The sequence below is a fragment of the Papaver somniferum genome, chromosome 3, assembly GCF_003573695.1.
Source record: "Papaver somniferum cultivar HN1 chromosome 3, ASM357369v1, whole genome shotgun sequence".
Lineage (NCBI taxonomy): Eukaryota > Viridiplantae > Streptophyta > Magnoliopsida > Ranunculales > Papaveraceae > Papaver > Papaver somniferum.
Window position 1 is genome coordinate 21,772,145 of NC_039360.1, and position 13,168 is coordinate 21,785,312.

A 13,168-nucleotide genomic window follows, 5' to 3' on the forward strand; every position below is an offset into this window, starting at 1 on the left:
TTTAATAAAATCTCCATGTATGCTTTGCTTCAAAGTAGTAATTCTTTGCTTTTGCTTCGTTGTAGTTACTTCAAAAGCATAAGGAATTCTGTTAAGATGTCACCTGAAAGTAGTTCCGACGCCGCGTTGAGTAGTGTCAACAAATCCAAACCGAACACAAATGATGAGTTCTTTACGGAGTCTGCCACGATTACAAGGACCCATCGCAAATTCGTGGCAACTCTTCTGACTGATTCAGAGAATGATGGAGAAGTCCAATCAGTCTGCCCAGGGCGTATAATGAGGTTTTTCCTTCATAAGAAAGAATATCTGGCTTCTCCCATAGACTTCAAAATCTTCCTTAATCCATTGCGCTCTTATGATAAATGGATGAAGTTCATGATAAGCCGCGATCACGTAAAAGCCAACTTAATTGAGGCGCAAATCATGCATGCTGTCATGGCGCCTGCGGTACTTCAAATTAGAAAAGATGTTGCAGGCTTGATTACTTTCATCTCCAAGTGGTGCTCGGAAACTCACACATCTATATGTAGATGGGGTGAGATGACTATTTCTTTGGAAAGCGTAGCCGTTCTGTTGAGTCTCCCGATAATTGGGAATCTTGATGTTGTCTTGTCTGAGGAAGAAGAAAAAATACATGCCACGTTGGTCATAAAAGAATCGGGATATGTTCGAAAGAATTATGAGGATAAGTGCTTCTATAACTGGTGGGTGTCTGAGTGGTTCACTGATGAGCCGGAGTTGGATCTAGTGCTAGATGATACGCTCCATGTCTCTGAATTTTTAACTCCGTGGCTGTCCAGAGATATTTTCGTCGATGGCTCTGGTAAGAAGGAGATAAGACAGGAGCTTATCAAATTTGCCATCAAATTGGCGAAAGGCGTTGTTCTTCCCATTGGCGGCTTGTTTCTTGGTTCTTTGTGCACCCATTTGGATCATTTGGTCGCGGACATGTATGCTTCAAATGGTTATATGAAAGTGGACTCATACTTTCACGTCGCTTTTCTTCAAGCGTGGTTGTGGGAACATTTCAAAAATTACGCTCCTAACCCTAGAACCTTGTTTCCTGATGCATATGGCGGTTCTAGGATACTCCGTTGGTTGGAGAGGCGTCCAAGAGCTGGCGTAAAACTCATTGATTTCCTTGACAATTCGCATGCAGTTAATTTTCGTCCTTGGGACCCGGCCAATGCCTCCATAGTTCAGCCGAATACTTTTACCGCTACTCCGAATTTGACTTTGCTTTCTGCTGGAGAGAATATGAGTGTTGGAGAGATTGTATTCGTGCGAAGTTGTACCTCTGGACACGTGCCATCCTTCTTCAAGGGGTCTTTCAAGGAGGTCCTTTATAATATTGACAGGGCGGCCCGACATATGGGATTTGACCAAGGGGTTCCATTTATTCGTCAGCCAGCCGCTCCGGAAGAATTGTTACCAGCTTCTCTTGACGCCAGTGTTCTTACGCCAGGTAAAACCCTTCCTTTCTTGGTCTCGGAACGAAGACCTGTGACGACTCCCATTAATCAGTTCATGCAGGATGTTGTGACAAATCCACGTGGTAAACCTTCCTATGCGGTTATAGCGAAGCATAAGTTGTTGAAAGAGCTTCCTTCGGGTAAACGAAAATACTCTAGCTTGGATGCAGACAGTCTTTAAAAGTAGGAGCCAAGGTCGAAAAATTGTGCACGTATTTTCCAACCATATTCGGCGGCTCTTGTGACCTTCAGTTCTTTCAACACGCAGGTGTCTATGATTCTATGACTTGGCTAAATTGCATAAGTTTTTCACTTCTTCACTAACTTTTCCTTTTGGCTTAGGGTCTTGGCAACTCTAATATTTTTTCTAGACTTTCTCGTGACCAAAGGACGAGGTCTCCTGAGAAAGGAGGCGACGAGACTGAATCCCTCGAAGAAGAATCTGAAGAGGAATAAAGCTCGAGATCCGATGATGAGAGGAGTACTTCTGAATACAACAACGAGTCTTCTTCCAGTGGGCCAACAAATGAGTCGGTGAGTTTTCCACATCCCTCTTTTCTTTAGGTCATTTATTTATACCGAATAAATGATTAATTGATGATATTTACAGGAAGAGGCTGCTTCCGAAAATAACTCTGAGATGGACATCCACGACAATGAAGGTTTAACAATGTCTCCAGTCATGACAACCGTACCTGTTAGCAACCCGGAGATGGAAACTGATCGTCGTGAAGACGCTGCTGTGCTTCAGATGATGGAAAATGCCCCTACGAGTGCGGGCGCGGTTGTAGCCAAAGAATCCTTGTTGGTCGCGGAATCAATTGCAGGCGCCATTTTTGACCCTCCATTTTTGATTCCTCATGAAGATCACGTGTTGATTGGAGGCTTCAGTGTACCGGCTAAGCATGAGGAGTTGTATACCAGAATATGACAGAGATATGGACACATCGCAACAGCCAAGAAGATCACTAGACGGTTCGCATTGTTTAAGCGAGTGGAAGAAATATTATCTTCAATTCGTGATATGTGCAAGGTGACTGGTCGCACCGTTTCTGGAGATGTAATCTCAAACTGGGAGTTCCATCGGGATACGTGTGTAAACTTTGAGTTTAACGCTTCCTGGTTCTGTGAGCGATTCTCCGAGATCCAAAGGCTACAGATTAAAGCGGTTGATGGTCCTTCCGCAGATTTAATTAATCAACAGGAGGTTGAAGTCAAGAAGTTGTCCCAGGAATTGAAGCTGAAGCAGGCGGCTCTTCAAAGTATGAAGGAAATTTTCTTCAAGAAGAACGATCCGTTGTTAGGCAACTTTTCTTGAATACTTTTATTTTCTGAACTTCTTTTCATAGGGTTATTTTTTGAAAGGCAGAAGAAACTCCTAGTTTATGGTATGGTTTTCTGGTTTTTGGATTGATAGATGATTGCTTTTTGTAAGAGTTTTTGGATTATTTTTGGAGTAATGGCTTTTTGATCAATTGATATGTCAAAATCTGAATTACGAATGTAAGTAGCAAAATCATTCAGGACCGTGAATGTTGCATGAGAAAGGAAGAGACATGAAATCTTGGGATGATTGGGTCATCGGCTTCCATGATAAATGTGGAAATCTAAACAATAGGTCGTGTAAACATCATCTGGCAAACTTACTCTCTTTAGGGTCTTTCACCAGAACTGAGTCTTCAGGTAGTAAATCCGAGTCTTTACGTAATGCCATTCTTGCCACGGGAAGTCCCCGGTCGTTCTTTATTATCAGTGGAACATCTTTATGTTGATCCGTAGTAAGATGGAGAATCTCTAGTCCCCACAGGAAATTCTCCTGAAACCCCTGTTTTCTTGGACCATGCGCTTCAAAGCATGGCATTCGTTGGTAGGATGATGGAAACGAGAGTTGGATTTGTAACCGAGAGATTAATCTCCCACTGTGGTCGCCAATTATTTGAGGGTGAAAACCGTTTCTGCTGATTTCCGTAATTTCGGGTGTGTGGGTGAGAAAAGAATCTAAACCCTAATCAATGTACTGCACGACAGTACTTTTGATTCGAGAGATCAATCTGTACAATCCTGACCTAAACCAAGAAATGGTCGTTCCAGGCTTGATTCGGTCACAAAGTGAAGGAGAAGGGTTGGTCTTAGGGAGGGAAGCGAAGAAAGTGTTGAGACCAGAATGATTGATTCTAGAAATGTGGGTGTTTTGTGACTTGTATCAGAAAGTAGAACTGGTGATCCGGATGGAAAGCTACCGGGTGATTTTTAGATACTATGTGTTGCCGACCAAAAAACCTCTTTTTCGGTGGAAATAGGTGGGACCTATTTATAAAAGTCATATTGAAACGTACCCTGGTCTCGTAAGAAGTGGAAACGATTGAGTGGTGGAAGAAAAGAGTAACGTATAAGTGCCAGACGTTATGTTTCCATGATGAAGAAAGTGAATTCGTGTAATCGCCGGTCATTGCTCTTCCATGATGAAGGAAATGAATTGTTTACACCGTTACTTTTCACCACCACTAATTATCCTACTTCATGACACTTTCTTGTAACGGGCGCATTGCACGCCGCAGGCTGTAAACCGTCAGACCAATACCCTGATAAGCATCCCCCAGTTTCTGACATATTTTGATGTCTCGAGTGTTTTCATGGAAAACATGTAGCACTTTGCTACGTGTGACAAGTTAAAATTGAGAGGCTTTCCGCAGGTAAATAGCATGTAATGCTAGGCTCGTCTTGGCTAGTGGCCTAAAAATTGTTGCGAGCTCATCAGTTCAGTGGCGAACCTGGATGGCTGAGATTGCATCTCATGAAGAAGGATGGCCATTGATTATGGCCACATCTTGTTGTATAGCGAATTGGCGTCATCCATGGCATGGCGGCATAGCGGCATGCTAGTATCCGTGGCATGGTGGTATGCCAATGATGTTGCGGCATGTCCAAAGCTAAAAATTAGCTCCGCATCCAAAGTTAGGGTTTGGCGTCATGGAAGGATTTTGCGTGGCCAAGTCTTGGCGCCGTGGAAGAATTCTCCGTGGAAGAACTAGGGCTTGGCGTGGCCAAGGCATCATGGAAGAATTCTATGTGGAATAATTAGGGATTGGCGTGGCCAAGGCGTCATGGAGTCGGACCCACATGTGGCGCGGTAACGTTGGCCCTGTTTTCACGCCAATCCCATTGCTCTGGGAACGTTATTTGGCTTTGGTAGCAATTTGGTCAAATTAGGGTTTGTCGAATACCCTAATTAGTGCACGTGGGGTGCATCTGCGGCATGGCGTTACTTTTGTGCAAATGGCGCCATGGCTATGCCAAAGGAACCATGGCAAGGCCATAGTGTGGAAACGGCCACATGAGTAGGAATTGCAGTGTGGTGACTATTTAAGGCAGGTTGCCACGAAGTTGGCATGTTGCGAAGTTGTCGCGGTAAGGTGCGTTTGGACTTTAATGTATGGTGGCAAGTTTAGAATAACCTGATTGGCCACAAAAAGGGGTCCGACCGAACATAAGGCGCGACCACACTTCTGGTGAGGGTGTGGCGCCTTTAGGGCGACCTGATTGGTTAATGGGAAGTGGAGCCGGTAAGCTAGGGAGTGGTCGCACTTCCAGTGCGCTGCGGCGGATTTAATTAATTTTGACAAGCAAGGTCTGGTGCATTGCGCGATGCGCGAAACCTTAACTTCTGCAAGTTAGTCAGGGCGATTGACTGAATTATATGTGTCGACATAGAGTTCATTTAAGTTCGTTGCCAGAGAGCAGCATGCTTTTCTGATTGAATACCTTATGCAAATATCTTATTCTTGATACTTGGAGATTCATGCTACTCTGCTGCGAGTGAACACAAATCGTCATGCCATATCAACATTAAGAGTTCAGCCGGAGAAAATAGCATAGAAGGCATTCAGAGGAACTTATATGAAATGAATATACGCGAGGCGCCGAAATTTACAGAACATCTGGGATTCTCCAGTCTGGATAAATTTCATGTAAGTATATTGAGGGGATCAATAAATTTTCTAGTGGAGAGGTTAGCACACTTGGGTCTGTTTCCTTGCAGAGTGACGTCACATCAGATGCAAGGTTTTACGATTTTGATCCTAAGCTAAAAATCACCATCAACATTAAGTCCCCTGCTTAGCTTGTAACAGTAGCGTTTTTACGGGATAAGCATGAGATGGTGACGGACAAGAGCAAAATCGAAAACATATAATTAATGTAAGATAAGAGGATCAAGAGTTCAAGAAGCTATTATTCTTAAAAATCAAAACATATAATTAATTTTGTTTATTTACCTTGTGGAGTGACAATTAATATCAAATATTTATTACAAATGTTGACAATTACAGTGTTTCTATGTTTAGACTAATTTATTACGATTTAGAGTAATTTATTACAAGATCTCAATTAATTATAATCTTTCCATGTTTATTAATTATTTTATCTATAAATTGTTGGATCATTCGTAAAGAAAAATATCATTACAGTAGGAATTCAATCACCATGGACACAACAAAGTGCCAACATCTATTCATTTTAGTGTGTTTTATCTACTTCTTATTGTTTGTTCAAAGAGTTGCATCAGTAGATTATAAAGATGCTCTTACTAAATCCTTATTGTATTTTGAGGCTCAAAGATCTGGAATCTTACCCCCAAATCAAAGAGTAACATGGAGAGACAACTCCGCACTGGAAGACGGCCAACAAGCACAAGTAAGTTTATCGTTCCATTCGTCCTCCTAATTAAACAATTTTTTACCATGTTAATTTGGACATATGCTTAGTAATTCTTCACCCACTGTGAAAAATCTCGTGAAAACATTAATCTCTCGAAATCTGAAAATTCGGGGCACAATAATTCCTGATATTCATAATTTAGATCAAATCATGTCTTTTAATGACCCCACACGAAACCCCGGATTTTCCCGAGGTGGATGTAAAAGTAAAGAAGTCTTATATGTTTCTTATATTTTTGGTATGATTCGTACATGTGTAGGTTGATCTTGTCGGAGGATATTATGATGCTGGTGACAATGTAAAGTTTGGGTTTCCAATGGCATTCACAATTACAATGCTTTCATGGAGTGTGGTGGATTTTGGTAAATATTTATCAGCGCAGGACGAACTCACTCATGCCCTAGAAGCTATAAAATGGGGAACTGATTACTTAATCAAAGCCAGTCCATATGACGGCATCTTGTACGGTGAAGTTGGGGAAGGCAGCACTGATCATGTCTGTTGGGAAAGGCCAGAAGATATGACAACGCCAAGGACAACATACAGTATTGATGCTGCGCATCCGGGGTCTGACCTTGCGGGAGAAACAGCTGCTGCTCTTGCTGCTGCATCCATTGCTTTTAACAGATCCGACCATACATATGCTGCAACACTTTTACTCCATGCCAAACAAGTAATTTAACTACTTTATGCATGTTTTCCGAATTTTTACAAATCTTCTATTTTTACTCAAATTATTATTACATCGCAGCTGCGGGACTTTGCTCACGATCACAAGGGACATTACCAGGACAGCATCGTAGTGGCAAAAGATTATTACCCAAGCAAATTCTATACAGTAAATTAATTACTCGATTTAAATCCTGTTTTTTTTCTTCTTGATCTAAAACTTACGGTGAATTAAGATTTTTTATGTTAATTTCACAGGACGAGTTATTGTGGGCAGATATATGGCTTTATTACGCCACCTTTGATGAAAAATACCTGAATATTTTTCATGAAAATGATGATAGAGATTCTCCAAGAGAGTTCTCTTGGGACCAAAAGGACGCCGGTGTGCAGATCATGGTAAATAAGGTAAGTGCATGTCGATATTCAGATTTGAGTTTCTTAAATACATAAATTTTGCATCTGCTAACCGTTGAATGTTTATTCAGCTTTTTTACGCGGGAGGACTTGATTATGAATCTGAGACATGGCCTACATACGTGGATAATGCCAAACAATTCATCTGTAATTGCATTCAGAAAGGTCCCGAAAATTTTCAACTAACCGACTCGGGAGGTTTACTGTATTTCAACGAATGGAACAGTCTTAATTACGTAACCGCTTCGCTTTTCTTGGTTCTGGATTACGCGGAATTCATCGATGCGGGTCTTCAATGCGGCGATACTTTAGTTAATTCAGGCGATCTTCATAATTTTGTTCAGCTTCAAGTGGATTATATTTTGGGGAAGAACCCGTTGAACATGAGCTACATGGTGGGATTTGTTGGAAAAAATTGGGTTTCACAAAGGATGAATGAATCAGAGAAGAAAGTGTTGCACTCCAAAACTTTCAAGGCTTGTATAAATTTCTTTTAGACAAATATTTCTACCCTCCCAATAACAATTGGCGATTACAACAGGTATGCGAAATATTGCCTTCAGGATACAATGAAAGCCCTGCAACGAAAACTGAATTCAAGGTTTGTACCCCTTGATTCAATCAAGAACACACAAAGAGATTTCTGATTTCTGATGATGCTTTTTGAAACAGAGAAAACAGATTGATTTTTCTTATATGTTTAAACGAAACTGGGAGAAGCTATTTATAAAGGGTTTTGCACCTGTTGGGAATAGGTTTTTATTCGCCAACAGGTTTCTATTCACGAAACGTCAGGTTCCTTCATCAACAGACATCAATGGTGTCTTTTGGATTCGAAATTTTCGAACAGGCTTTTATCGGCCAAATAAAACCGTCAGTTCAAAAAATATTCCAACAGGATTTGGAACAAATTATCCACAGTTTATTCACCATAGAGCGTCTTCAATCGTGTCTTACAAGGATAACATCACAAAGGTTTCGTGCGAACAAGGTTTTCATGCATGGTACAACAAGACTGAACCCAATCCGAATATACTTTATGGGGCAGTTGTGGGAGGTCCTAATAAAGGAGACCGGTATACGGATTCAAGAGCTAATTATAAACAAAATGAGCCTAGCACTATTACTGTTGCTCCGTTCGTCGGTATTCTGGCCAGACTTGCTCAGTAGCTTATTATTATTAATATTATAGGCATCATCATAAAATTATTTCATTGTATGTAAACATAATTTTAAGGCGTTTTAAACCCATCAGATCTGAAGTCCAATATAATGCCATTAACTGCTTATCAAAATACCATTTACATTTTTGTCTCTTCAAATGATGCTCATAATCCTTTCAATAACAAAAATGCTTATTAATATAAGGCATGGGAGCGCAGATTGTTGCCAGACTCCCGACCAATCCTGTATAATTACTCTTTGAGTTTATCTATTAAAGGTACTCCGAGGTGCTGTTTCATAATTTATAATACAAAACAGAATGGGTTTTTGAGTTTGGACGGTCGGATAATATTTTGAGAGACAAACGTTGCATACGACCATCCTAATCTCATCTCAGCGAAAGACATCCGACGGTCGCCGTTTCTGTAACCCCACTCATTATGAATCAAAATTTATTAATCTTTAATTATTGATCACCTCTTAACTCAAGATATTCAAAAAAACATTAAATGAAATCATAATGTATCATACATGCATTAATTAGTCCTTCCAATAACAAAAATGAAAATAAAATAAAATGAAACATTCCGATTTTTGGATTTTTATTATAGGGACCACGGTAGATTGCTTTTGACTTGGATTCATTTAAGGGAAGGAGTAAAAGAATGTCTTTCCCCTAACAAAACACAAACGTTTACCCTTCTGTCCTTCACTTCACCTAATCGTATAATTGAACCAATGTATAAACATGATTAACCTTTAACCATTTTTGTGACTAAACCCTATTGGTTTGGTTTTCCACTTGTGATTGAACCCTATTGGTCAGAAAGAAAAACCTACTGTATACAGACTACAAAAACAAAAACGTACCGTAGGAGTTTTTCTGATGTAGAATCTTTTCACTATCAAGAAGAATATTTTGAACAAGAAGAAAGCATTCTAAAATTTTTACAACATGTCTTTGATAAAGCAAATGACACAGACAAAAAGAAAATCAATTGTTCTATTTTTTTTTTTAAATGAAACTCGATACAATGTTAAAATATGAAAATAAAACCATTTGTTCAGGAATCAGAACTTATCTCCTCTGATCCTGTTTGTCACTGGTTGCGGGTCTAGATTTATCTCTGAAACGTTGGAGACAAGAATATGGGTATTAAAAATCATTAAGACAATACTCCCACCATGTTACTAAGAAGGAAAAGAAGGTATAACATAATACCACATCAACTTAACTTTGTTGCTTCCACATAACAACATCAACTTCCAATAGTTGCTTCACTCAGACAACAACAACTTCGACTAGTTGCTTCCACAAACTATATCTTGGTTTAATCTTCAACATCCTCCCTTAAACCAAGATATTGTTTACTAATCATTCCAAGTTTTCCACGCAAATAGATGAAGGTATTAGACTTCAAAGACTTGGTAAAAATATCAGCCACTTGATCTTAACTTTCACAAAATTCCACATCAATCTCCTTATTGCTGACAAGCTCTCTAATATAATGATATTTGATATCAATGTGTTTACTCCTTCCATGAAACATGGGATTCTTTGTTAATGAAATTGAGGACTTGTTATCACATATTATTGTTGTAGGTGTAATCTGCTCATTGAAAAGAGACTTCAGCATCATCCTTAGCCATACAGCTTGTGTAGCACAATTTCCAGAAGCTATATATTCAGCTTTTGTTGTAGACAAGGCAACAACTTGTTGTTTCTTTGATGACCAGGAAAAGAATCATGTTCCTAAACGAAATGCATAACCAGATGTACTCTTCCTTCCTTCTGTGTCTCCAGCCCAATCACTATCTATATAACCAACCAATTTTGGATCTTCAGAAATTGTATAAAGAATTCCCAAACTAATTGTTCCTTTGACATATTTCAAAATATTATTTGTAGATTGTAGATGTGACTGTCTTGGTAACTCCATAAACCTACTAACTAATCCAATTGCATACATAATGTCTGGTCTTGTAGCAATTAAATATCTCAGACATCCAACAAGACTCTTAAAATCTGTTGAGTTCACAAGTTCTCCTGATTCATCTTTTGTTAGCTTCAACCTTTCTTCAGTTGGTGTTAAAATTGGATTACAATTATCCATATTGAATCTCTTAAGTATTCCTTCTGCATATCTCTGTTGATTAATAAAGATACCTTTTTTTGTTTGTTGTACTTCAATGCCAAGAAAATATGGCATTAATCCAAGATCTGTCATCACAAATTCTTTCATCATATCCTCCCTGAATTCCTTGATCATTTCTAAGTTATTGCCAGTAAAAATAAGATCATCCACATACAAACAAACTATAATATGATTGCCAAATGAATCAACTTTCAAATACAGTGTATTCTCATGTAGACATCTTGTAAAACCTTTCTCAATGAAGTATGAATCTATTCTTATATACCAAGCACGTGGTGCTTGTTTTAAACCATACAAAGCTTTTTTTGGCTTGTACACTTGATTATCCTTCCCCTCCATAACATAACCTGTTGGTTGCTCAACATATACTTCTTCTTCTAGTACACCATTCAAGAATGCACTCTTTACATCCATATGAAATATCTTCCGTTGCTTCTGAGCATCTAGAGCAATGATCATTTGAACTGTATCAAGTCTTGAAACTGGTGCAAAGACTTCAGAATAGTCTATTCCTTGTTTTTGTCTATATCCTTTAGCAACTAACCTTGTTTTCAATTTATCAACTTCACCATCTGATTTGTACTTTGTCTTGTAAACCCATTTGACTCCTATTACTTTCTTTCCTTCTGGAAGTTTTGTAAGTTCCCATGTATTGTTCTTCTTTATGGAGTTTATCTCAGCTTCCATTGCTTGTACCCATCCATTATCTTTAGAGGCTTCTTCATAAACAACAGGATCACAATCTCCATATAAAGCAAAATTAATCTCCTCTTCATCAGTATCATCATCTCTTGTTATCACATAATCTTTCATTCTTGCTGGTATAACATATTTTCTTCTTGGTCTTTCAGTCTCTTGTTATGGTATCACATCAGTTCTTACCTCTTCAGTTGTTGCTTCTTCTGTTCTTCTTTCTTCTTGTTGTTCCATAACTTCATCTTGAGTATTTATTTGTTCTTCAACTGCTATTGGAACTTTTCTGACATTTTCTCTTGTTAAGTTGGTTGCATTCCAATTCCACTGAGAATCTTCATCAAAGATTACATCTCTACTAATAACTATTTTCCCTGTTACAGGATTGAAAAGTTTATATCCCTTGGTTGCTGAACTATAACCAACAAGAATACACTTTTCACTCTTATCATCTACGTTCTTCCTGAGTTGTTTAGGTATATGTGCATAAGCAATAAACCCAAAAACTCTCAGATGTGTTACAATTGGTTTTGCACCTCTCTAAGCTTCTTATGGTGTTTTATTATTCAGACTATTTGTTGGACATCTGTTAAGTAAATAGACTGTTGTATCAACTGCATAACTCCATAAATTCTTTGGCAAATCTTTTGTTCTTCTTATAGTTCTTGCCATCTCCATTACTGTTCTATTCTTTCTTTCTGCAACACCAATCTGTTGAGGTGTATATCTAGCTGTTAACTGATGTAGAATTCCATGTTCTTCCATAAAAATATCAACAACTGCATATTATGTTCCTCTATCAGTTCTTAGTATCTTGATATGCTTTCCAATCTGCTTCTCAACATATGCTTTAAAGCTTCTAAAAGCATGAAAAGCATCACTTTTCTGTCTAAGTAGATACACCCAAGCCTTTCTACTAAAATCATCAATGAAAGTTATGAAATAGTTATTACCTCCATGTGACGTAACTTCAATAGGACCACACAGATCACTGTGTACAATCTCCAACTGTTGTTCTGCTCTTCTAGCTTTTTTCATTGGGAATGGATCTCTGTGTTGTTTACCAAAGATACAATTCTCACACCTTGACTCTGGAAGCTCTATAATAGGTAGACCTGTCACCATCTCCTTCTTAGACAAAGCTTGTAAACTGTTAAAGTTTACATGACCCATTCTCTTGTACCACAACCAACTTTGGTTGCTTTCATGAGTATTATAACAGCTTGCACTTTGATATTGAATATTCAGAGGAAATAATCTGTTCTTTTTCATCTGTACTCTTGTAGTGAGTCTTCTATATCTGTCTCTTACTGAACACACTCCATTGAATATGTTCATAGAATAACCTCTTTCTGATAATTGTCACATACTCAATAAATTCCCATTTAAACCAGGTACATAGAATACATCCATGATATATGTTTTTGTACCGTTCTTGAGTACTATTCCAATTCTTCCTTTTACCATAACTGGAATGGTAGAATTATTACCAAACTTAACAGTTGATCTTATGGATTCATCAAGATTATCAAACAATTATTTTCTTCCACACATGTGATTGCTGCAACCTGTATCTAAATACCACTTCTGATGAAGTTGTTCTTCAGCTGTGTGACAAGCCAACAACATATTCTCATCTTTTACTTCATCTTCTTCTTTTCCTTCTTCTTATACTATGTTTTCCTTGAAGTTTGATTTATAATTATTAGCAGTTGTCTTTTTAGGTTTTGTACATGTAGTAGCAAAGTGTCCAAAAATTCCACAATTATAACACTGCACCTTTGATAAATCTAATGGTTTTCTTCCTTGATAACCTGCATTATTAGATCTTCCTCCAGTATTATTTCTTCCTTGATAACCTCCATTGTTAGGTCTTCC

The 13,168-nt window shown here is 38.4% G+C and overlaps 1 protein-coding gene across 1 annotated transcript; it reads left to right on the forward strand.

Moving 5' to 3' along the window:
• Positions 1-2,499: 2,499 nt before the first annotated feature.
• On the forward strand, positions 2,500-8,447 carry LOC113359139 (endoglucanase 13-like). Its single transcript, XM_026602817.1, has 8 exons — positions 2,500-2,774; positions 5,855-5,919; positions 6,031-6,167; positions 6,451-6,864; positions 6,943-7,029; positions 7,119-7,268; positions 7,349-7,674; positions 8,174-8,447. The coding sequence occupies exons 1-8, from the start codon at positions 2,500-2,502 to the stop codon at positions 8,445-8,447; spliced, it is 1,728 nt and encodes a 575-aa protein (XP_026458602.1).
• The last annotated feature ends 4,721 nt before the right edge of the window (positions 8,448-13,168 follow it).

What these genes read in the sequence shown, in the direction of transcription:
- LOC113359139 (XM_026602817.1), top strand. Translation starts at nt 2,500, where the DNA reads ATGTGCAAGGTGACTGGTCGCACCGTTTCTGGAGATGTAATCTCAAAC. An exon ending in TTTTACTCCATGCCAAACAA is followed by an intron (nt 6,865 to 6,942) that starts GTAATTTAACTA and finishes ATTACATCGCAG; the next exon opens with CTGCGGGACTTTGCTCACGA. An exon ending in TGCAGATCATGGTAAATAAG is followed by an intron (nt 7,269 to 7,348) that starts GTAAGTGCATGT and finishes ATGTTTATTCAG; the next exon opens with CTTTTTTACGCGGGAGGACT.